The sequence below is a fragment of the Hyaena hyaena genome, unplaced genomic scaffold, assembly GCF_003009895.1.
Source record: "Hyaena hyaena isolate Hyena2069 unplaced genomic scaffold, ASM300989v1 scaffold_671, whole genome shotgun sequence".
NCBI classification, from domain to species: domain Eukaryota; kingdom Metazoa; phylum Chordata; class Mammalia; order Carnivora; family Hyaenidae; genus Hyaena; species Hyaena hyaena.
Genome location: NW_024081302.1, coordinates 424093 through 442809, shown reverse-complemented (window position 1 = coordinate 442809; position 18717 = coordinate 424093). Strand labels below are relative to the sequence as shown.

At 41.6% G+C, this 18717-nt stretch overlaps 1 protein-coding gene across 1 annotated transcript; it reads right to left on the bottom strand.

Moving 5' to 3' along the window:
* Positions 1-1009: 1009 nt before the first annotated feature.
* Positions 1010-1587, bottom strand: LOC120220107 (60S ribosomal protein L12-like). The gene has a single exon (XM_039217107.1). The coding sequence runs from the start codon at positions 1511-1513 to the stop codon at positions 1016-1018; it is 498 nt and encodes a 165-aa protein (XP_039073038.1). The 5' UTR covers positions 1514-1587; the 3' UTR covers positions 1010-1015.
* Positions 1588-18717: the final 17130 nt, after the last annotated feature.

The following is an 18717-nucleotide window of genomic DNA, read 5'->3' as shown; positions in this document are numbered from 1 at the left end:
TGAGCAGGGGAGGGTCAGAGAGAGAGGGAGTCACAGACTGAAACAGGCTCCAGGCTCTGAGCTGGCAGTCAGCACAGGGCCCGATGCGGGGCTCGAACCCACGAACCGCGAGATCATGACCCAAGCGAAAGTCGGACGCTTAACCGACTAAGCCACCCAGGCGCCCCTACTCTTTTTGTTTTAGAGTAGCTGGTATTGCTGATGAGTTTCTCTGTTTCTAAAGAAAGCACTGTTATCCCAGGAAAAGAGAGCACACCCTGTTAACCCCTATTGTATCTGGGAGCGGGCAGAAGTCCTTCTCTTGTTTGTCCCAGCCTTATTTTCTGGGGGCTGAATCCAGCTCTTATTTGCCGTGGCTTATTACCAGAATTTTTAATCTCGATTCTTGAGTGATTGATACTCCGCCTATTCTGACGTACCCCTTGTCTCTTATTCTCATTGACTGTGTCCTTTTAGAGTCATGTTATCCATGTTACCCCTCTTCTTTCCTCCATCAGTACCCTTTGGTGTTTCCACTCATATTTGAGCCAAAGTATAGTGACTCTGTTCAATCTCAGTCTGTTTGATGAAAGCCCTGTTGACTTCACCCTGAAGCCATTGTCACCCATCGCTTCCTGTGTGCTGGGTGGCAGCGGCTGTTCTACTCTTACCTTGTAAGAAATAAACATGACAGATACAGCCAGGTTTGCTCAGGTACCGCGACAGCTTTGTATATATCATATATCTCTCCATGTGGAGACCCACGTGTTTGTGTGGGCAGCTGCCCCTCTCTAGCACACTGAGATCGCCATGATGGATATCAATACTCCGGGGAGGGGACTTAAAGGCACAAAGACAGTACATTAAGGAGGGACAAGCTGAGACTAGTACTCTTAATTCATCTGATGTTACCAATACTGATCCAAAGAACTTGCCTGTGGCATGTGCTAACAATAACACTAGGCATTGTTTTTTTTTTTTTTTTGGTTGTCAAATGATCCTTTATTAAAATATTTTCCATTTTCCTTTGTAGTTCTTAACTAGCCGGGCATTTCACTGCACCACTATTGATGTCATCTATGATGTCATGAGGGTGGCGGCCATCAACATTGCAGCCCACAGACTGGGCGGTCCCCAGAATCTCTTTAATGGTCCCAGAGAGTTCTCTGGCTAATGATTGGTGCCGCATCTGTTGGGCAATGTTGACAATCTCATCAAAAGTGATATTTCCACTGTGCTTAATGTTTTTCTGCTTCTTTCTGTCTCTCGGTGGTTCCTTGAGGGCTTTGATAATCAGGGCAGAGGCAGACGGTACCACTTCAATCTGGGCCTGTCTGTTCTGAATGGTCAGTTTCACTGTAATCCTCAGACCCTTCCAATCACCGGTTGCCTTGGCGATGTCATCACCAACCTTTTTTGGAGACAGACACAGCGGGCCAATCTTCGGGGCCAGGGCAGATGTGGCACTGACTTTGCCGCTGGTGCACCTCAGGTATACGACTTTGATCTCGTTGGGGTCGAACTTAGGCAGCATGGTGGAGGCAGTTGGTGTTGGATGAACCCGGATTCAGGACGCCCGAAGACTGTTGCACCATCACCTCCTCCGAGCCGAAAGCCAAAAGAACACTAGGCATTGTTATTCTTTCTCTGCCGATCAAACTACTGACTAGAAGTTTATTCTTTCTCTGCCAATTGACCCATCAAACTGCTGACTAGAAGTGTCCAAAATATACTGCCATCAGAACCATGGTGGCTACACCAGATTTAGGATGGGTCTATGAAGCTTATGCCAGGTTATTGACATTTGAGCACTCATGCATCCCTATGTTTAGAACAGAAAAATTGCTCTAAACAGAACCAACCCAACTGTATCGGGAATATGGGATAGATAGAACCGGAACTTTGCAGTCATTGTGTCATACTAAGGGGTAGAAACTGGTTGGCGCTGACTGGTTGTACTGCCCAGATATCTGTTGGATAGCCTCGAGGAGAACCCAGTGATTGCGTGGCACAAACCTTTGTCCGTGGCTTCTGCCTGGGTGGTGGGGCCACTGTACCCTGGATAGGGGGGCACAGGGGAGACTGCCCCAGAGTAACAAGAGTTGACAACCTCCTTCTCCTCAAGGCCAGGTGGGCAAATTCTTATTTTCCCTGCACAATCATTTAGCCTCTGTCTTTGTTTCCTCCGGTGGTCTGAAGCACATTATAGCACACACAGAAGCCTTACTAAATTCACCCAGCAAGCCTCAAATGATAGCTGACAAAGCCTGTCCTTACTGAACACTGAAATGTCTCTAATGAGAAAAGCTATCCTCCAAAATAGAATGGCTTTGGACATCATTACTGCCCCATACGTAGTCATCTGTGCCATTATCCAAGCAGAATGCTGTGTGTTCATACCTGATGAGTCTGCTAATGTATCATCTTTATTAAATCTCATGAAGACACAGTGAACACCCTGTGTGATCTGACTCCCACCCTATGGGACTTCATAAATCTGTGATTTGGATTATGGGGCTTTTGGTGGACGAAAAATATCACTTACTTTGTGAATCATTGTCTCAGTCTGTGTTTTCTCTTGTATGTGCCTATAATGTTGCCATGATACTTGCCTCCAGTGCAGCCAGCTAGGCACCAAACAAGCCCCTCAATGCTAGAATAATCCCTTGCTGACCACTTAGGGCACATTGCAGATGAGGGGGACATGTGAGATTGTAAAAGTCGGCCATGAGGGCTGGAGTGTTGGAGGAAGTCAAGGAGAGGATGTGACTTTTGGTTGGCCCAAGAGCTGGACTCAGGCAATTGGAGGCTCCTCATCCTGCCCCTGTCCTTAAATGTACGTTCTGCCCATCATTCCTGTGCTAGGAGCCACTTTAGAGACATAGATTTAAGAGAGTAATATGTTATTGAGACCATCTGGACGATACATGACTGAACCCTGTTAAGTCCCCTGTACAGTTTTAATATTCCGGCAAGTGGATGCAGAAATCTACTCATCTTGCAGCCATCCAGGACAGGCTTCACATGTAAGTTCCTTTGTTTATTAAATCTGCTACCTACCAAAAAAAAAAAAAAAAAAAAAATCGGAGGGGAGAGTCAAACTCAATCAAAATCAGAACTGGATTAAAATCCTATTCCCCCACCCCCTTACTGGGTGTGTGACCTATCATGTTAAACTTTAAGACTGAGTCTCCTCATTGTAAAATGGTAATGATGATAATAACAAATATGAGAGAATGCTTGTGAGGTACCTAGCACAGTGCTTGGAGATGATAGAAGCTTGATTAATGTTGGTTAAATGTGTGCTTTATTCTGTTTCCTTCTTTTCTACCTTAGGTGAGAGATGAGGTATCTTTTGATGTGTTCACAGCGTAAACATCAAAGTACTTGCCGTGCATCATTTGGTAACTTATTCTGTCTTATTCCATTCTGTAAACCACTAAAAGGAGCAAGGACATCATAACTTCTTTTAGGGGCCATGACTCTTCTAAGGATCTTGTAATAAATAGTCAATATCTGATCATCTGCTCACAGAAGGTGTGTAATCTCATGTCATTAACTCTTGCAAGTTCTCAGTGCCTTCGCTTGAGGCTGTCCTTTGGTCTAGGTCATCCTTTGCTCACACCTCCTGCCTTTCTCTAGCCCAGCCTTGTGTTTGGGAAACAGTTTTTGAAACCCAGGTTCAGTAACATCATACAGCCATTCATGCTGTCCTTTCTAAGGTGAATGGACTACTCCTTCCTCTGTGAACACTTTGCACCCAATTAATGTGTCTCATGTAGAACCTGCTTTTCTCTAAGCTCCTTACTTGTTATTGTAAACTTTCTCTCCATTTACTACCCCAAGACCCAGCACAACGTTTGGCATATAGTAAGTATTAAATAAATATCTGTCGAAGGCATGAGTAATGAATGGTGAAAGATATAGAGTAGTTACGATGGAATGATTATGATGGAAAGACATGCTGTCTTTGGAGTGCCGTAGGATGTCAAATGGCGCCTTCAGATAAGGATATGGACACTACTTCCTGTTTTCTGCAGATATAATCATGTGGCTGAGTAAGGTTGAGAGGTGACTGGGCTGTTTGCTGAACCAAAATGCTTCAGCCAAAGTTCCCAATGTCTACTTGTTTTTATAATCTGCTTGGGATAAATACACCTAATTTGTATAATACACATAGAGCTCTGGTGGGGGTCGGAGAGCGGGTGTATAACCTCATGTGTACATTTTCTCCTGGGCTCATTACATGAATATTAAATCTGGTTTGTTGAAAGGGCCTTGGAAACAACAATACTTTTTTTGAAAATTAAAAGCCCTAATGTGTTTTCTTAGTGTTTTGTATACTTAAGATGTTCATCACTCTAGTGATCTGCCTTATTTTAAAATTAAGGGAAGCAATTATTTTTTTTAATGTTTTTTTAAAAAATTTATTTTTAAAAGACAGAGAGAGAAAGAGCTCAAGCGCACACGTGAGTGGGGGAGGGATAGAGGATCCAAAGTGGACTCTGTGATGACAGCAGAGAGTCCGATGTGGGGCTCACTCATGAGCCATGAGATCACGACCTGAGCCAAAGCCAGATTGTCAACCTACTGAACCACCCAGATGTCCTGGGAAGCAACTCTTGAATAAATAAGTAAATTAGGAAGAGGAGACAAGTTGTTCTTATGATATAATTCCTAGATACCCCCTCCAAAAATACATGGAGACACCTGTCTCTCCAAAAGTTTCTCACCCACCACCCCTCTTGAGAGTGGGTTGGACTTAGTGACTTTTCTCCAAAAAACAAATAAAAGAAAGAGTAAAATAGTAAACCCAGAGTAGAGAAACTTGGCAAACCCAAGCTTCATGGAGGATGAAGACTAGTATCACTGGTGACATCATATGGATGTCCTTATGTCCAGGGTGTTGGTAAGTGATGAGAAGGGCAATTCACCTCTGTGTTATTCTTTCTAAAAACTCATAACACCAGTCTAATCATGAGAAAAACAAACAAGAGGGACGCTCAGATTGGAAGACATGCTACGGGATCCCTAAACAGTTATGAAAAACAACGAATGACTGAGAAACTGTCACAGATCAGGGAGACTGAGGAGATGGGTACCTTAGTGCAGTGTGGTAACATGCGTTGGATCCTGGAACAGAGAGAGGACAGTGATACAGAAACTGGTGGAATCTAAAGTCTGGAGCTCAGTGAATACCAATCTGTCTATATCAGTTTCTTAGTTTCGCCAAGTATACAATGCTTCTATAAGGTTGTATAAAATGGGGCAACTCTGTAAGGGATATGCAAGCACTCTGTATTATTACCTTTGCAACTTTTTGGTAAATCTCAAATTGTTTAAAAATAAAGAGTTTATTTAAAAAATAAGGAAGGCAGATACCTTAGTCACTTTATTTTCTTTTTCAACCCATCGCCAAAAGACAGACACCTTCAGAAGTAGACAGGGGATAAATGAACCTTTGTGGATTGCTTTGTATTGAGAAATTCCTGATGTATTACAGACAAACCCCTATTAGAGCAAAAACTTTCCAAGAGAAAAGCACCCAATTAAGAAAAACAAAATGGAAAGAAAACACGAATATCTTTCAGGTTCTATCATCTATACTGGCATTTTTACAAGATAAAGGTAAATCCCTTTTGTGTAGTAAAGCTTAACAACACAAAGATTGGTGGATCTGCTCACCTTTTAAAAACACTGTTGCTTTGCTTTTGGGGAAGCTTTAGTTATTACTTTCCCAGATTTAACAATGAAAACTTTTGGTCATCTGTGAGGACAATGGGTTAATTAACCCTTTTATTAGCGACCAAGTGCAATATGTTTCTTAAGCAAATATTAACTTCTTTATATTCAACGTGGAAACAAAAATGAGTGATAGACACTTCTCTGGCAACCGACCAAGGCCTAAGGAGAGAAGGTGAATTTTCTTGTGTGCAGACTAAAAATACTCTTAGCTCAAATCACTATTCTAGAGAATGAAATTTCACAATGTTTGCCTCTTTGATTTTTTCATTTGCGCCCAGCACCAGCTCTGCATACTTGTCAGTTTGCATCCTTAAATGCGCGTGAAACCAAACCCGGGGATTTTGCGGGGCTCTAATTGCTGTATGATTTGATGTTACTGTGCAGTGAAGCCGTGCTAGTTAATTGTTTTCCTGACTGAATTTCCATTTGTTTTTCTCCCCCTGCCCCCATTCTGCCTAAAGGAGCCTATAAAGCAAAAAACAAACACACAGAAGTCCCTCTGAAGAGTGTCTTTCACTTTCTGAAGCATCAAGGCCTCATTTGCAGTGGGTAGCAGCCTCATCATCATGTGGGTGATAATGATGACGGGTAATTGTAATACTTAAGTGGCTTCAGCTTATGATGATTATGGAAGGCAGCAAAGTGAGGATGGGTGTGTGGAAGAAAAAGATGGTTTGCCCTGCTTTCATGGCCTTTCCAGCATTTCAGACAATAGAATGAGAAAGTCATCTCTTGCTAGACTCTATTCTAGCATTGATATGTGGATTTGGATTACAGTCCATTGGTACATAGTGTGATACGCTGCATGATTACTGGAGGGAAATTCATGGAAACAAATTAAATATTTGATTAACCACTTTAAATAATGATAGATTTATATGGCTTCCTATCCACTGCCTTTTTCATACTAATCAATAGCTCAGGCAATATATAAACAACAGCCTTCTGGAATAAATAATTGCATTATATAATGCTAGTTAAATTTAGAAATTGCTATTTTATTGCATTTCTCACTCATAAAATGTAGTGCCGAATAGTAATTGTGATTGAGTTAGAGTCTCATAATGTTTTGCTTCACAATCCAACCAAGGAATTGTTTCTCTCTGAAGACGTATAGAAACACATCCCTTGGGTAATGATGGATGACTGAGGAAGACCAGGATGAGGAGGGGGGAAAGGGGGCTGGGGAAAGAAAAAGTATCTAAATGAGATTGGAAAGGAGGGGGAAGGGCGAGAAACAAAAATAACAAATTTCATGTGGCATGTTGCCTCTTTGGGATCGCAGTCAACCATTTTAATAGAAATGGGCGGGAGACAAGGAAGAGCCCAATTGGAAAACACTGAGAAACAGGCCCTGTGTCCTCAGGAGAGCAAAATGTCTCAGACAATAAGATGGGAGATTTATTATGAAGAAACTAAATGTGCTGTTGCCCTCTCCTTGGTATTTCTAAAGCCCTTAGCTTCACAGGCGAATGTATGCTCTAGTCGTTTCAGAAACATCGCTGGCTGCTTGGAGACTAAATGTCTACTGGCTATGAATCAATGCTCTTCTTGCCCCTGTCCCCAAGGATAAGTGGATTCCCCCATTCCTTAGATAATTCCATCATCATCTCCAAGAAAAATGAAGATCTCCCAGATGGCTAGAAGCAGACAGGGGAAAAATGGAGCCATATTGCCCTAGTTCTAGAATTGGAAGGTGTACCCTCATCCCCGTGAAGAGGGTAATAAGCAGTACTACTTACAACAGAGTTTTCTAGAAGGGCAGTGCTTTCTGTTGAAGAATATGTGAGTAGCTGTATTCTGGACACTCTTTACAAACCCCAGTAAATGTGCTTTCAAAATTGTAGCTGAAAATATGACTGGGATAGTAAGACCCAGATGGAAGGGAAAAGAATCAAATGACGTCCAACTGGGAAACAAGGAAAGTACAATCTAGAGCTGTTTCTACAAAACCATGCGAGGTGTGTGGTCTTGAAAGAATTGCTCTTCCTTGCCTGGAGTGTCTGACAGGGTCCCTGGAGATAACCAGAGTGATGGGAGAAGTCCAATATCAGCTCAAAACTACCATTCGAGTTGTGTCTACAGTTTTCTCCTCTTTGCCCCAACCTGGAATGAACTCTCTCATTTGTTGCTCTTAATTAAATTTTAGCTCCTCTTCAATGTCAGCTCAAATTCTACCTCTGCCTTAACAAACCGTACTCCAGTAGTCTCTTCTTCTTCTATTTTGAACTTTTATCACTAATGCCAATGCTTTGATTATAAGGATTCTTTCATTTTTAATAAGCTCTTTGTCTTTCTAGCTGAAGAATAAGTCCTTTGAGGGCAGCAATCAGATCTTGGTTTCTTTTATGGTTTCACCAATAAGTTTGTCACAGTGAGGAACTTCTGGGTGATGACTAAAAATACTTGTTAATGTGACAAATTGATTAATGTGCTTAATCAATTTGTCCATCAGAATCCAATGCGGAGAACCTTGAACACAGAATTTAGAGTGTATTTGCTTTCATTGTCTGAGCAGCCAGAGCTCCATCCATGTTTCTTCTTCAGCCAAATATATCTTCCTCTTGGACTTCCCGTCCTCTCTTGACCATTTGGAACAGACCAATCAACCTGGCTTTGCTAAGGCTGTAATACTGAATCAACAGCTGGAGACTTGGATGACTTGAATAGGCATAGTTCTGAGAGAATTTAGGGGGCCCTAAAAGTGTAAATCACTTCATGATTTGTAGATGTGGGAAGAGTGTAGTACTTGAAAATGTAATTAAGATCTGGAGATACAAACTGCAGTGAGGCAACCCAGTGCAAAAACATGGCTCAATCTTACAAGTGTATAATTATGTCTTCAGGACACTGTAGCCCGGAACTGGGGGCTCAAGAGTGTGTGGTTTACGCTAATGGAAATCTCAGGTTCAAGCCTGTTTGGCATCATGAATGGAATCTCAGTCCTCCAAAGTTCTCCATTTCTCATTGGCAGGGTAGCTAAAGTGGTTCAGATGCTTTTGGGGGTAGCATTAATGTTCCTCTTTGCTACCATGAGGTCATCATTCAGCCTTTGCTGTGTTTGCTACTTCCTCTGTGGACCATAGGGTCCCCAAAAAAAACTGTCTTGTTGATCAGGGTCTGAGCTTTCCTCTGATTTGGGATTCAAGGACTTGAATAGGTATAATGCATCTTTTCCAATTCATGAAAAAGAAGACGATTGTTTGACTATTATTTATGCATTCTCTCACTCAGTTCCTCATTCCATAAGAGATTAGAGATAGTGTAATAAATGAAGGAAAGCAAAAAATAAATAGCTGTGGAAATCAGGAGCAAAGGAGAATATAGGCAGGAAACTAATAAAACAAGGGGTGAGTATAGTATATTAAAGACATATTACAGGTATATGGTCCTGGACACTTTCTAGATGTGGGATATAAATTTGGCTTAACAATTCCTAGCAGCCATAACAGAGATGGAAACCAAACAGGAATGGAATTTACTCTGTTCATATTTACAAAGTGACTATTCAGGAGAATACAGCTTTTCCTGATACTGAGAGTAACAGGAAATGTTTCCCCATGGGTCTTGGTAAGGAGGATACTATGTCAAGGTAGTGGATGATGCCTTCAACAACACCTTTGTGTTAGATTTGTTTCGTCCTTCAATGTTAGATTATAATGTCCTTCAATGTCAAGCTGATGGCTATACAGCTTGCTAGAGTTCTTGCTTGATCTAAGGCTGAAATTTGAAATGTCTGGGGGGAATTGACAGACTGTATTCTCCAGACACCCTTCCATCAATATTATTTTGGGCAAGAGCTTCCTACCTGTCTTAACTCCTAAGAGGCAGTATAGTGAGTGGTTAAGCATGAAGATTCCCTGGTTCAAGTCCCAGTTTTACTACATGACCCTCAGTTTCTTTAGCATGAAAAAAGGATACTGCATTCCTCCTAGAGATGTTTTCAACATGAAATGAGATCATGTATGCAAAGTGATGAGTCTGGACAGTGCTCGATAAATGAGTCACTATAATTAGACCCCAAACAGAGTGGCTTTCCAAGTCTCAGTGCCTTTCAAGCAGACATATTGCACTTTTTTTATTTGCCTCTGTTTTTCCCCTGAGGAGTAGGAAGAGACTCAGAGTGCCATCATGGGGCGTTGACCCCTTTTGCTGACATTCGAGTAGCTTCCCCAGGCTGAACTTATGGGCTTGACCCTTTATGCCCATGGGTGATAACCTCTGATGTGTCCAGCCTGGACAGGCTCTCATGGATGCAGAGGCCCAGAAGCAGGTGCCAGGAAATGAAAACAGGTCAAAACCAAGGACAAATATTGAGCCGCGATAGTGGAGGGGAGCACATGTGCATGTGCACACAGGCTTCGAGAGTTCTGCTAGAGGCGTGGGTGTTTTCCAACTGGCTTTTATTTCTGTTTTTTTCCTCATAGAGCTTTAAAGGCACTAAGGTGCAACCTCAGAGAGATTTACTTAGGAGAGAAAAAAAGATATTTTTTAGTGTATTTTGCGAGTTTATAAAACCAAGAAGGACAAGGATGAATTGAAGATGGGACAATTCCTGGAAAGCTCTATCTGTTGGCTCCCATTATAGTCATTAAAAGAAGGTTAACTTTACATAGCAGCTGGCAGGCAAAGGGTACTCACCAAGGAGAGTGATAGCCCAGGAATGTAGTCGATTAGTTCAGGAAGATAAGTCCAAGGCCAGCATTTCCATGAAATGGCAGATGTTTGTAAGAATGCTCCCTACCTTTGAAGAAGTAGAGATGTTGTTTCTCTTATTGTTGCTCATTGTGTGTTTTTGAGGTGGAGATAGTTTGAAGTTGGGATCAGACGGCTCAAATGTAGGTTGTGGCTTTTGCACCCACTTTGGTAGTTCTGTTATTTTAAGGAGGTCACTGTATTCCCCAGGGCCTTGTCTTCCTCATCTATAAAAAGGAAGACTGGAAATTTATTTTATTTTCTTGACTTCCAAAATGGTATGTGTTGTTACAATTTCTATGATGACCTGGAGGGAACACACACACTCCTATAGAGCAGCTCCCATTGCCCTCTTTCAAGCATAGAGAAATGCCCTGGATAAGAACTACGTGTAGGGAAATTTCCATCTTCAGTCCGGAAATGTTTGCTATGCAATTTCTTGTATTATTAAGTTCTTTGGGACTATAAGAAGGCCATTGAACTTTGGGTCTAATCTGCTACATATATAAGACAGTGTTTTCATACCTGTATCACAATCTTGATGTTTTTTGGATGGAAACCTGTTTTTTATCTGTAAACATAAATGCAAGTGATAGGACCTCTGTGAAGTAGGGTTCACTCAACAGGCCATAAGCAACACTACTCCATCCCTTGCCTCCCCCCAGGTACATCTCTTCTCCTCTGCAGATCCAGGTGCCTGGAATTCCATTATTTATTCTTTGCTTTAGGGATTTCCCTATCTCTTTGGACTGCCTTTTAACCAGTGAGGCCTTGATGTTTTTGTCTTCCTTTACAGGTAACGGTGGTCTTCCTCATGAAGATGTCCAATCATGTGCTCGTGGTCTTCTTCCAAAGTGCTTCTGCTTTCTGACATATCCCACCAACACAATACCGAGTGGACAGGCAGCATCTATCTAATTCAGAAACACAGCTCCCAGATTATGGAAATTTGCTACTTAAGCATTTCAAAAGTTCTGAGGGCCCTTAAAGTTTCAAATAAAAACATCCTCAGGGGAGGCGATTCAAGAAGCAGTGAATTCTTTGAGAGTCATCACTAAGTTCGACTAGGTCTGCTCCTGTTGCTTTGTGAAATGCCATAAAACTCACTTTGCCTACCATTAACTAATACCTTAGAAGAGCTGGAATTCTTTGCACTAACTTTGTATCACATTGTTGTTTTTATTTCCTAAAGAGCCTATCTAAGACTATATTTTCCCTATTTTGTCTTACTCTCAGTGATAAGATGGAGGTGGGGCAATAGTTACACTTGAACATAATATCTTGTTTTCTAGAGGCAGCTGGTTGCCTGTTATTAAACAGGAATAGTGTAAAATAGCAGGTGGATATTTACCCACAAACAACAGGGAACTGAGGAGACAGAGAAAGGCCCCAGGAAAGAAGTTATCATCAATAAAAAAGGATTAGCAGCTTGGGTTGTCCTCATGTGTGATTTAACCCCATATTTAGCTGAAAAGTCCTGACTTGTCCTTTTGCAACCTTTCCTATGCTTAAAGTGAAGCTACCCACATCTCTGCTTAAATTTGCATTTACTTTGGATGCTCGGGAAAAGTTTGGCTTGGAACATCTCTGTAGTTGACATCCTTCACTGATCCCATGTTGCCTTCTCTCTGAGCCCTCTCTGACTCTCCAGAAAGAGTTTGTCATTTCCTCTCCCTCTGTGCTTACTCTATGATGGTTCTGATTTTAGCATGTGGCAATTTGTTCATGTGTCTTCTGGGGCAGAGAAACTAGCAAATGGAAGGTTTTCAGTAAATGTTTGTTGGATAATGAATCACGCCGTGAATGAGTGGTGAAACAGTGAGCTATCTCTTCATCAGCAGTTGTTTCTGAGCCATTTTCCATTACCATGGGGATCCCCCAAATTTGATGCTAGGTTGATCACCCTGGCTCAGCCTTGTCAAAGGATTGCTGTGTCCTATGTTCTACAGTGAGGCTTTATTTGAAAGTCCTAAGTAATATATTCTTTTTGTTTGTTTGTTTTTGTTTTTGTTTTATTTATTTCTAGGGGAGAGAGAGAGAGAGAGAGAGAGAGAGAGAGAGAGAGAGAGAGAGAGAGAGAGACAGCTTGAGCAGGGGAGGGTCAGAGAGAGAGGGAGTCACAGACTGAAACAGGCTCCAGGCTCCGAGCTGGCAGTCAGCACAGAGCCCGAGGCGGGGCTCGAACCCACGAACCGCAAGATCATGACCTAAGTGAAAGTCGGATGCTTAACCAACTAAGCCACCCAGGCGCCCCATATTCTTACAGCCTTTCTCACAAAGAATGAGAGCTTGAGCTACAACCCCCTCTTCATTTAGCAACCCATGGGGTATAGCCCAATGGCTTGGCACAACCACAGTCTTTGGTGAGCTTTGGCCACTTCTGCCCTGGGACTTGGGGCAGAACCTTCATGGAAGCGTCTCACTCTGAGCTGCACATATCAAGGAGAGCTTGAGCTGTTGGGCCATAAATGAGGGAGGTGGCTTTGGGAGAAGATAGAGTTGGGTTTTTCAGCTGCCCCAAAGAAGTTTGAAGCTCATAACTGGCATAGCACCTAACACCTAACAGACACTTATAATGTATTTTAGGATAGTGGTTGAATGAATCCCAATGCCAGACCGAATCTGACAATTGGCCTTATCCTACAGTAAGGCAGATATCCCTTCTCTCCCATGTAGCATGCAGGCATCATGTTGCTTTTTTTGCCAACTTCTCTGCTGTTGTTATTAACTGAAGGATGCTAGTGCCCAGTTTGCTCAGAGATAATATAGATTTCAGTGTGGTTAGTATGGTAATGATATTGGGCAGAGAGGTGGTCAGGGGAGCCTGGCTTTGCCATGTAATTTCCTGTAGGCATACTCCCTTGAGGATTTCTCTTGGGCTCCACTTCTGGGCAGGCAAATCTTCGAACAGATTATACTCAGGCCTCTGAAGGGTTTAGAGAGTGACTGATGACAAGAGGATGGTGGCTTTGTCTGGTGTCTCAGTTAGATAAGGAAAACGTGCAGGTAAGCGGAGAGCATGGAAGAGACACCATCAACACAAAGCAGATTTAGCCAGGGTCCTGTGATCATTTTAGGCTTGGGAACAGCTTTTCTGCTTGATGTTCTTTTCTGCAGAAAACAACTCCTGCAAACCTGAGTGTCCTCTGGTTGTTCTCAACCCAAGGTTTAAGAGAAATTATGCGTGCACGCGCACACACACACACACACACATTTATTGTCTTTTTTATTGTTTGGTGAGCATGGCATTTTTAACTAAAAAACAAAAACATGTCTTAATTTCTGTTAGGCCTTGAAGACTGCCAAATGAAAGAAAGTAAATGGTGCCTCAGGAAAAACAACCATGAGAATTTTCTTATAAGGTTAACTTGTCTCTTGATTGATTCGCTTTGTATAAAGCAAGAAACAGGGGGAGGGCGCCTGGGTGGCTCAGTCAGTTAAGTGTCCGACTTCGGCTCAGGTCATGATCTCACAGTTCATGGGTTTGAGCCCTGCATCATGGTCTGTGCTCTGTCTCCCTTGTTTTCTGCCCCTCCCCCACTCACACTGTGTCTCTCTCAATAAGTAAATAAGTAAATAAATAAATAAACAAACATTAAAGCAGGAAACAGGGATAGGGACAGAGGCTAGATTTGGACTCAGCCCTCAAGGTGCTTAGAGTTTAGTACAGCAAGTAAGGCACAGCTATGAGTGACTATTTTACAAGACGGGATGTGCCATGGGCCTCGGACACAGGTTTAAAGTTCTATGGAATCACAGAGAAAGAGGGCAAGGCTCTCCGCGGGGGAAAACCAGGGACGGGTCGTGGAAGATGTGGCCGTGAAGGATGGTGGGTGGATGTCCTGTGACCAAGTAGGAAAGCAATTTGTATGTTCATTTGGCTTGAGGACAGAATGTTTGACGAGGGCAGTGAGAGGGAGAGAGGGAGAGGAAAGAGTCAGAGAGAAAAGCGTAGGGACATATAGAACTAGAGCTAGTGCATTAAGTCACCTCAAAACCCATCCTATTTGTGTCCTTCTAGTTATATGAGAAAATAGGTTCCCTTCTGTTTAGGCCAGTTGGAGTTGAGATTTCTGTTAGTTGTTAACGGAAATTATCCTAACCGATGATAAAATTTTATTGGAAAGAGAAATTGGAGCCAGACGTTGAGGAATTTAGACAATATTTCAAAGGCAGTGTGGAGCCATTTAAGGTTTTTCAGCTGAGGAATGAAGTAATTAAAACTTTAAGAAGATTAATCTGGCAGATGTATGTAGGATGGGTTAGGGGAGGGAAGAGAGTGCCTATGAGGAGGTGGAACATTCCCTACAGTAAAAGTCTACACATGTGGAATTATGGTGATTAGAGAATCTAGTCCTCATCTTGAGTCAAATGAAATTTCACACATTAAAATGTGAAATGAATCTCTGTGTGGTTACAGAGCAATCCTAGATTAGCAAGCCGCCCCTTGGTCTTTCAATTGATTTGCATGATGCAGCTTCTGCTTGCTCTGTTCCAAACAGATCTACGTATTCTTAGTTACCCTATACAAGGTGGAAAGGGTGATGTATGCCAGCAGACCACTATGTGCAATAGGCATCTTTTCCTTAACTAAGTTTTGGATTTCCAGAAGTTTCTAGATAGACTTCTAATACCAGTGATATTCATGAAAGAACATTCACAAAGTTCAAAACAAACATTGAATAGCACAGCACTTGGGACCTGATTCTGCTACTTATTCTATGACCCTGAAAAAAATTAATTCATTTCTTTAAGCCTCAGTTTTGTCAACTGTAAAATGCAGATGGTGAAGATATAAGTAAATATAGAGTAGGTTACAATAAATGTAGTTGTGTTTGTAGTTGCTACTTGTTTTAACTACCAAGAGGCTTGGAATGGGAGGTAAAACATGTTTCCTTAGGAAGCATGAAGGTCAACTAGCCTGTCTCAATTGGTAATTTTTTTTCTGATTCAGATACCAATTCAGTAGGCACTGAGGAAACAAACATTTCATATCTGATTTTGAAAGGATCAACAAAAGAAATGGGCAATAGTAAAGACACTTTTTGAGATATTTAAAATTCAAAGGATTTTGATCTTTAGTTTTTGTTGACTCACAGATAAGACATGAAAAAAAAAAGATTATTGAGATTTGAAAAGAAGAATTGAACCAATGAACTGGAATAGAGAAATTATGGCTTTTGAAGAGAGACAGTTCAAAGGAGAAATGTTGAATATTGATAATATCTATGAATGTTCTCTGTGGTTATGTGCTGAAAACTAATATGATACATTCCCTATGTTTGCTTTAAGCTAATTTTAACCTAGCAAGTTGTAAAAGTCGTATTTTCTATTCATGTATGAGGAGATATAGGACTGAGACCTTTTTTGCCTGGGCTTTCTTGGGAACTTCCCAATAATGTCTAATTCTAATGTCAATGTCCAGTCTTGCTTTATATTTAAGCTTTTTATTTTGAAATAATTTTAGCCATAAAAAATTGCAAAAATGGTGCAGATAATGTCCATATACCCAGCTTTCTCTAATGTCAATATCTTATATAGCCATATAATAATTATCAAAACTAAGAAAGTAATAATAGGACAATCCTCTTAGCTCGACTACTGACTTTATTTGGATTCTCCAGTTCTTCCATGAATGTCCTTTGGTTGTTCTAATAGCCAATTCAGGATTTTACATTGCACGTAGTCGTCATGTCACACACTGGATAGTTTTGTGGCCTTTCCTCATCTTTCATGACCTTGATGCTATTAAAGAGAATTGTTCAGGTGTTATATACATGATATCTTTCAATTTGAGTTTGACTGCTGTATTCTCATGAGGAGATGGAAGTCCTGCCTTTTGAACAAGTGTACCACAGAAGTGGTATGTCCTTCCATGCAGGGCATCATATCAAGGGGCTCTTAATGTTCCTGTGTAACATTGGTCATATGGTTAAGGTGCTGTCTGCCAATCTTCTCCATTGTAAAGCTACTCTTTCCTCCCTGGTAATTAATAATATCTTGAGGGTGATACTTTGAGATTATGAAAATATTCCACTCCTCAAAGTCTCAATCATGAATTTAGCATCCATTCGTGGATCTTACCTGCAGCAGTATTACTGTGGTGTTCTAAGGGGTTCTCTATTCCCCTCACCCCTTCCACATTATTAATTGGAATTCTTCTGTGAGGGGTTTTTGATAATTACCTCATAAAATTTACCTATGACTTTCCAAAGAGCGTTTGCAATTTAAAAGTGACATTTTTAATAAAAAAATTTATTTTGATTATTGCAAATGCAATACATAGTCAATACAAAAACCAAAGATAAGACAGGTTTTAAAAATCCATAATTTCATGCACAGGTAATGATCTTCATATCTTAGAGTCTATCTTCCCATATGTTTTTTCTATGCATCTATAATGCATGTATAAACAAACAGCTGATCATGCTGTGCGTGCTAGTTTGTAAACCTGCCTCTTTCAGTTAATGATACATTGTGAACATCTTTCTATAGCAATAGATACGTTTCTATATCGTTACATTTTTTTTTAACATTTATTCATTTTTGAGAGACAGACAGAGTGTGGGTGGGGGAGGAGCAGAGAGAGAGGGAGACACAGAATCTGAAGCAGGCTTCAGGCTCTGAGCTGTCAGCACAGAGTCCGACGCAGGCCTTGAACCTATAAATTGTGAGATCATGTCCTGAGCTGAATTCAGACGCTTAACCTACTGAGCCACCTAGGCGCCCCATGACATTTTTAAAGAACAGCTCAATATTCATTTATATGGATATATCATAATTTCGTTTAACGAATCATTTAACATTAGATATTTTCATTGCATTTACTTTTCCCTTTTACAAACAGTGGTGTGATGTACCATTGCTATGCCATCATCCTTCTGTATATTACATAGTGTGGCTCAAGGCCAGCAGCAACATTTATTGAGCTCACATACCTTGCCAGGTGCACTGGTGCTGAGAGCATTCCCATGTTTGAGCTTGTACGATGGCTGTGACTGTTACCATGTCAGCCTTGGGCGATGGCTCAGACTATTACCCCCAATTCACACACCAGGGTGTTAAAGTTCAGATTTGGTAATTTGTCCAGTTTCATTCAGCTAATCAGTGGAATCAGGACCTGAACCCAGATTCTATTGACATTAAGGACTAGCGCTTAATCACTGCCCAAAATTGATCATGTTAGCTATTGTCTGAAGCACATTTCTAAAACTGGAATTTCTGGCTAAGAAGGTATGCACGTGTTAAAGGCTTTTGGTACATAGTATCTAATTGCAGTCCAGAAAAGCCTTTCAAGTTTACATTCTACTCCCAGTGCAGGTAGGGGTGTGTGTGTGTGTGTGTGTGTGTGTGTGTGTGTGTGTGCATCTTTCTGACACAATGGCAATGCTGGCTTTTATAACAACAACAACAACCACCTTGTTTGTTAAGGAAGGTTTTTAGAGGGGTCTGCCTACAGACAGGAAAGTCTGGTGTGGTTGTTCTTGGCTTCCCAAACTTCCCCTTGGCTCCCTGATCCGGAATAACAAGGGAGGGCCAGGAGCACAAAGAAGATCCTTGTTGAATGAGTAAATGAATGAGTGCATAGATAGGCCTGCCTCTGCTGGTGGCCTTAGCTGTGGCCCTTCCCATTACTCAGGGAAAGGCCTCTGCTCTTGCTCTGGCCTCAAGGAAAGGAGAGACCTTTGCCGCCAGAGGAGGAGGGAATAAACAAAACCTGAGGGATGGCTCTTTCCTTCCCTGTCACAAACTCGAATACGCAAACTATCTTCTTTACCTTCCTGTAGTAAATGTAATTTCTGACTCGGCATAAAGTTTTGAATTTAGTCTCTTCCAAGTAAACTCCGTCCAACTGAGAATTTTCTCAACAAGTTCAGGTTTATCTTCCAGTCACATTCAGGTTCAAATTCCCCCTCAGATCTTTTTCTTCTCCCTCCCCCTCCTTCCTGGGGTGGATTCTAATCTCTTAGATATTTCTGCAACTGTCTTGGTGACCTCTTCATTTTGACTGGTCTTGGACTTTTTCTCTATTTCCTCTCCAGACACACCCTGTGATGGCCCCTGGGCAGTTTATAGGCCAACCTCGGGCTTCCTAAGGCTACTGCTCTGCTGCAATCTCCTGTTGCCCCAGTGCTGTGTGAACCCCTACCTCCCACCTTTACTTATTGATACTTTTTTTTAATGTTTATTTATTTTTGAGGCAGAGACAGAGCATGAGTGGGGGAGGGGCAGAGAGAGAAGGAGAAAGGCTCCAGGCTGTCAGCACAGAGCCCAATGAGGGGCTTGAACTCTCGGACC

Excerpts from the sequence above, each read along its gene's own strand:
- LOC120220107 (XM_039217107.1), bottom strand. The coding sequence starts at position 1,513 with ATGCTGCCTAAGTTCGACCCCAACGAGATCAAAGTCGTATACCTGAGG.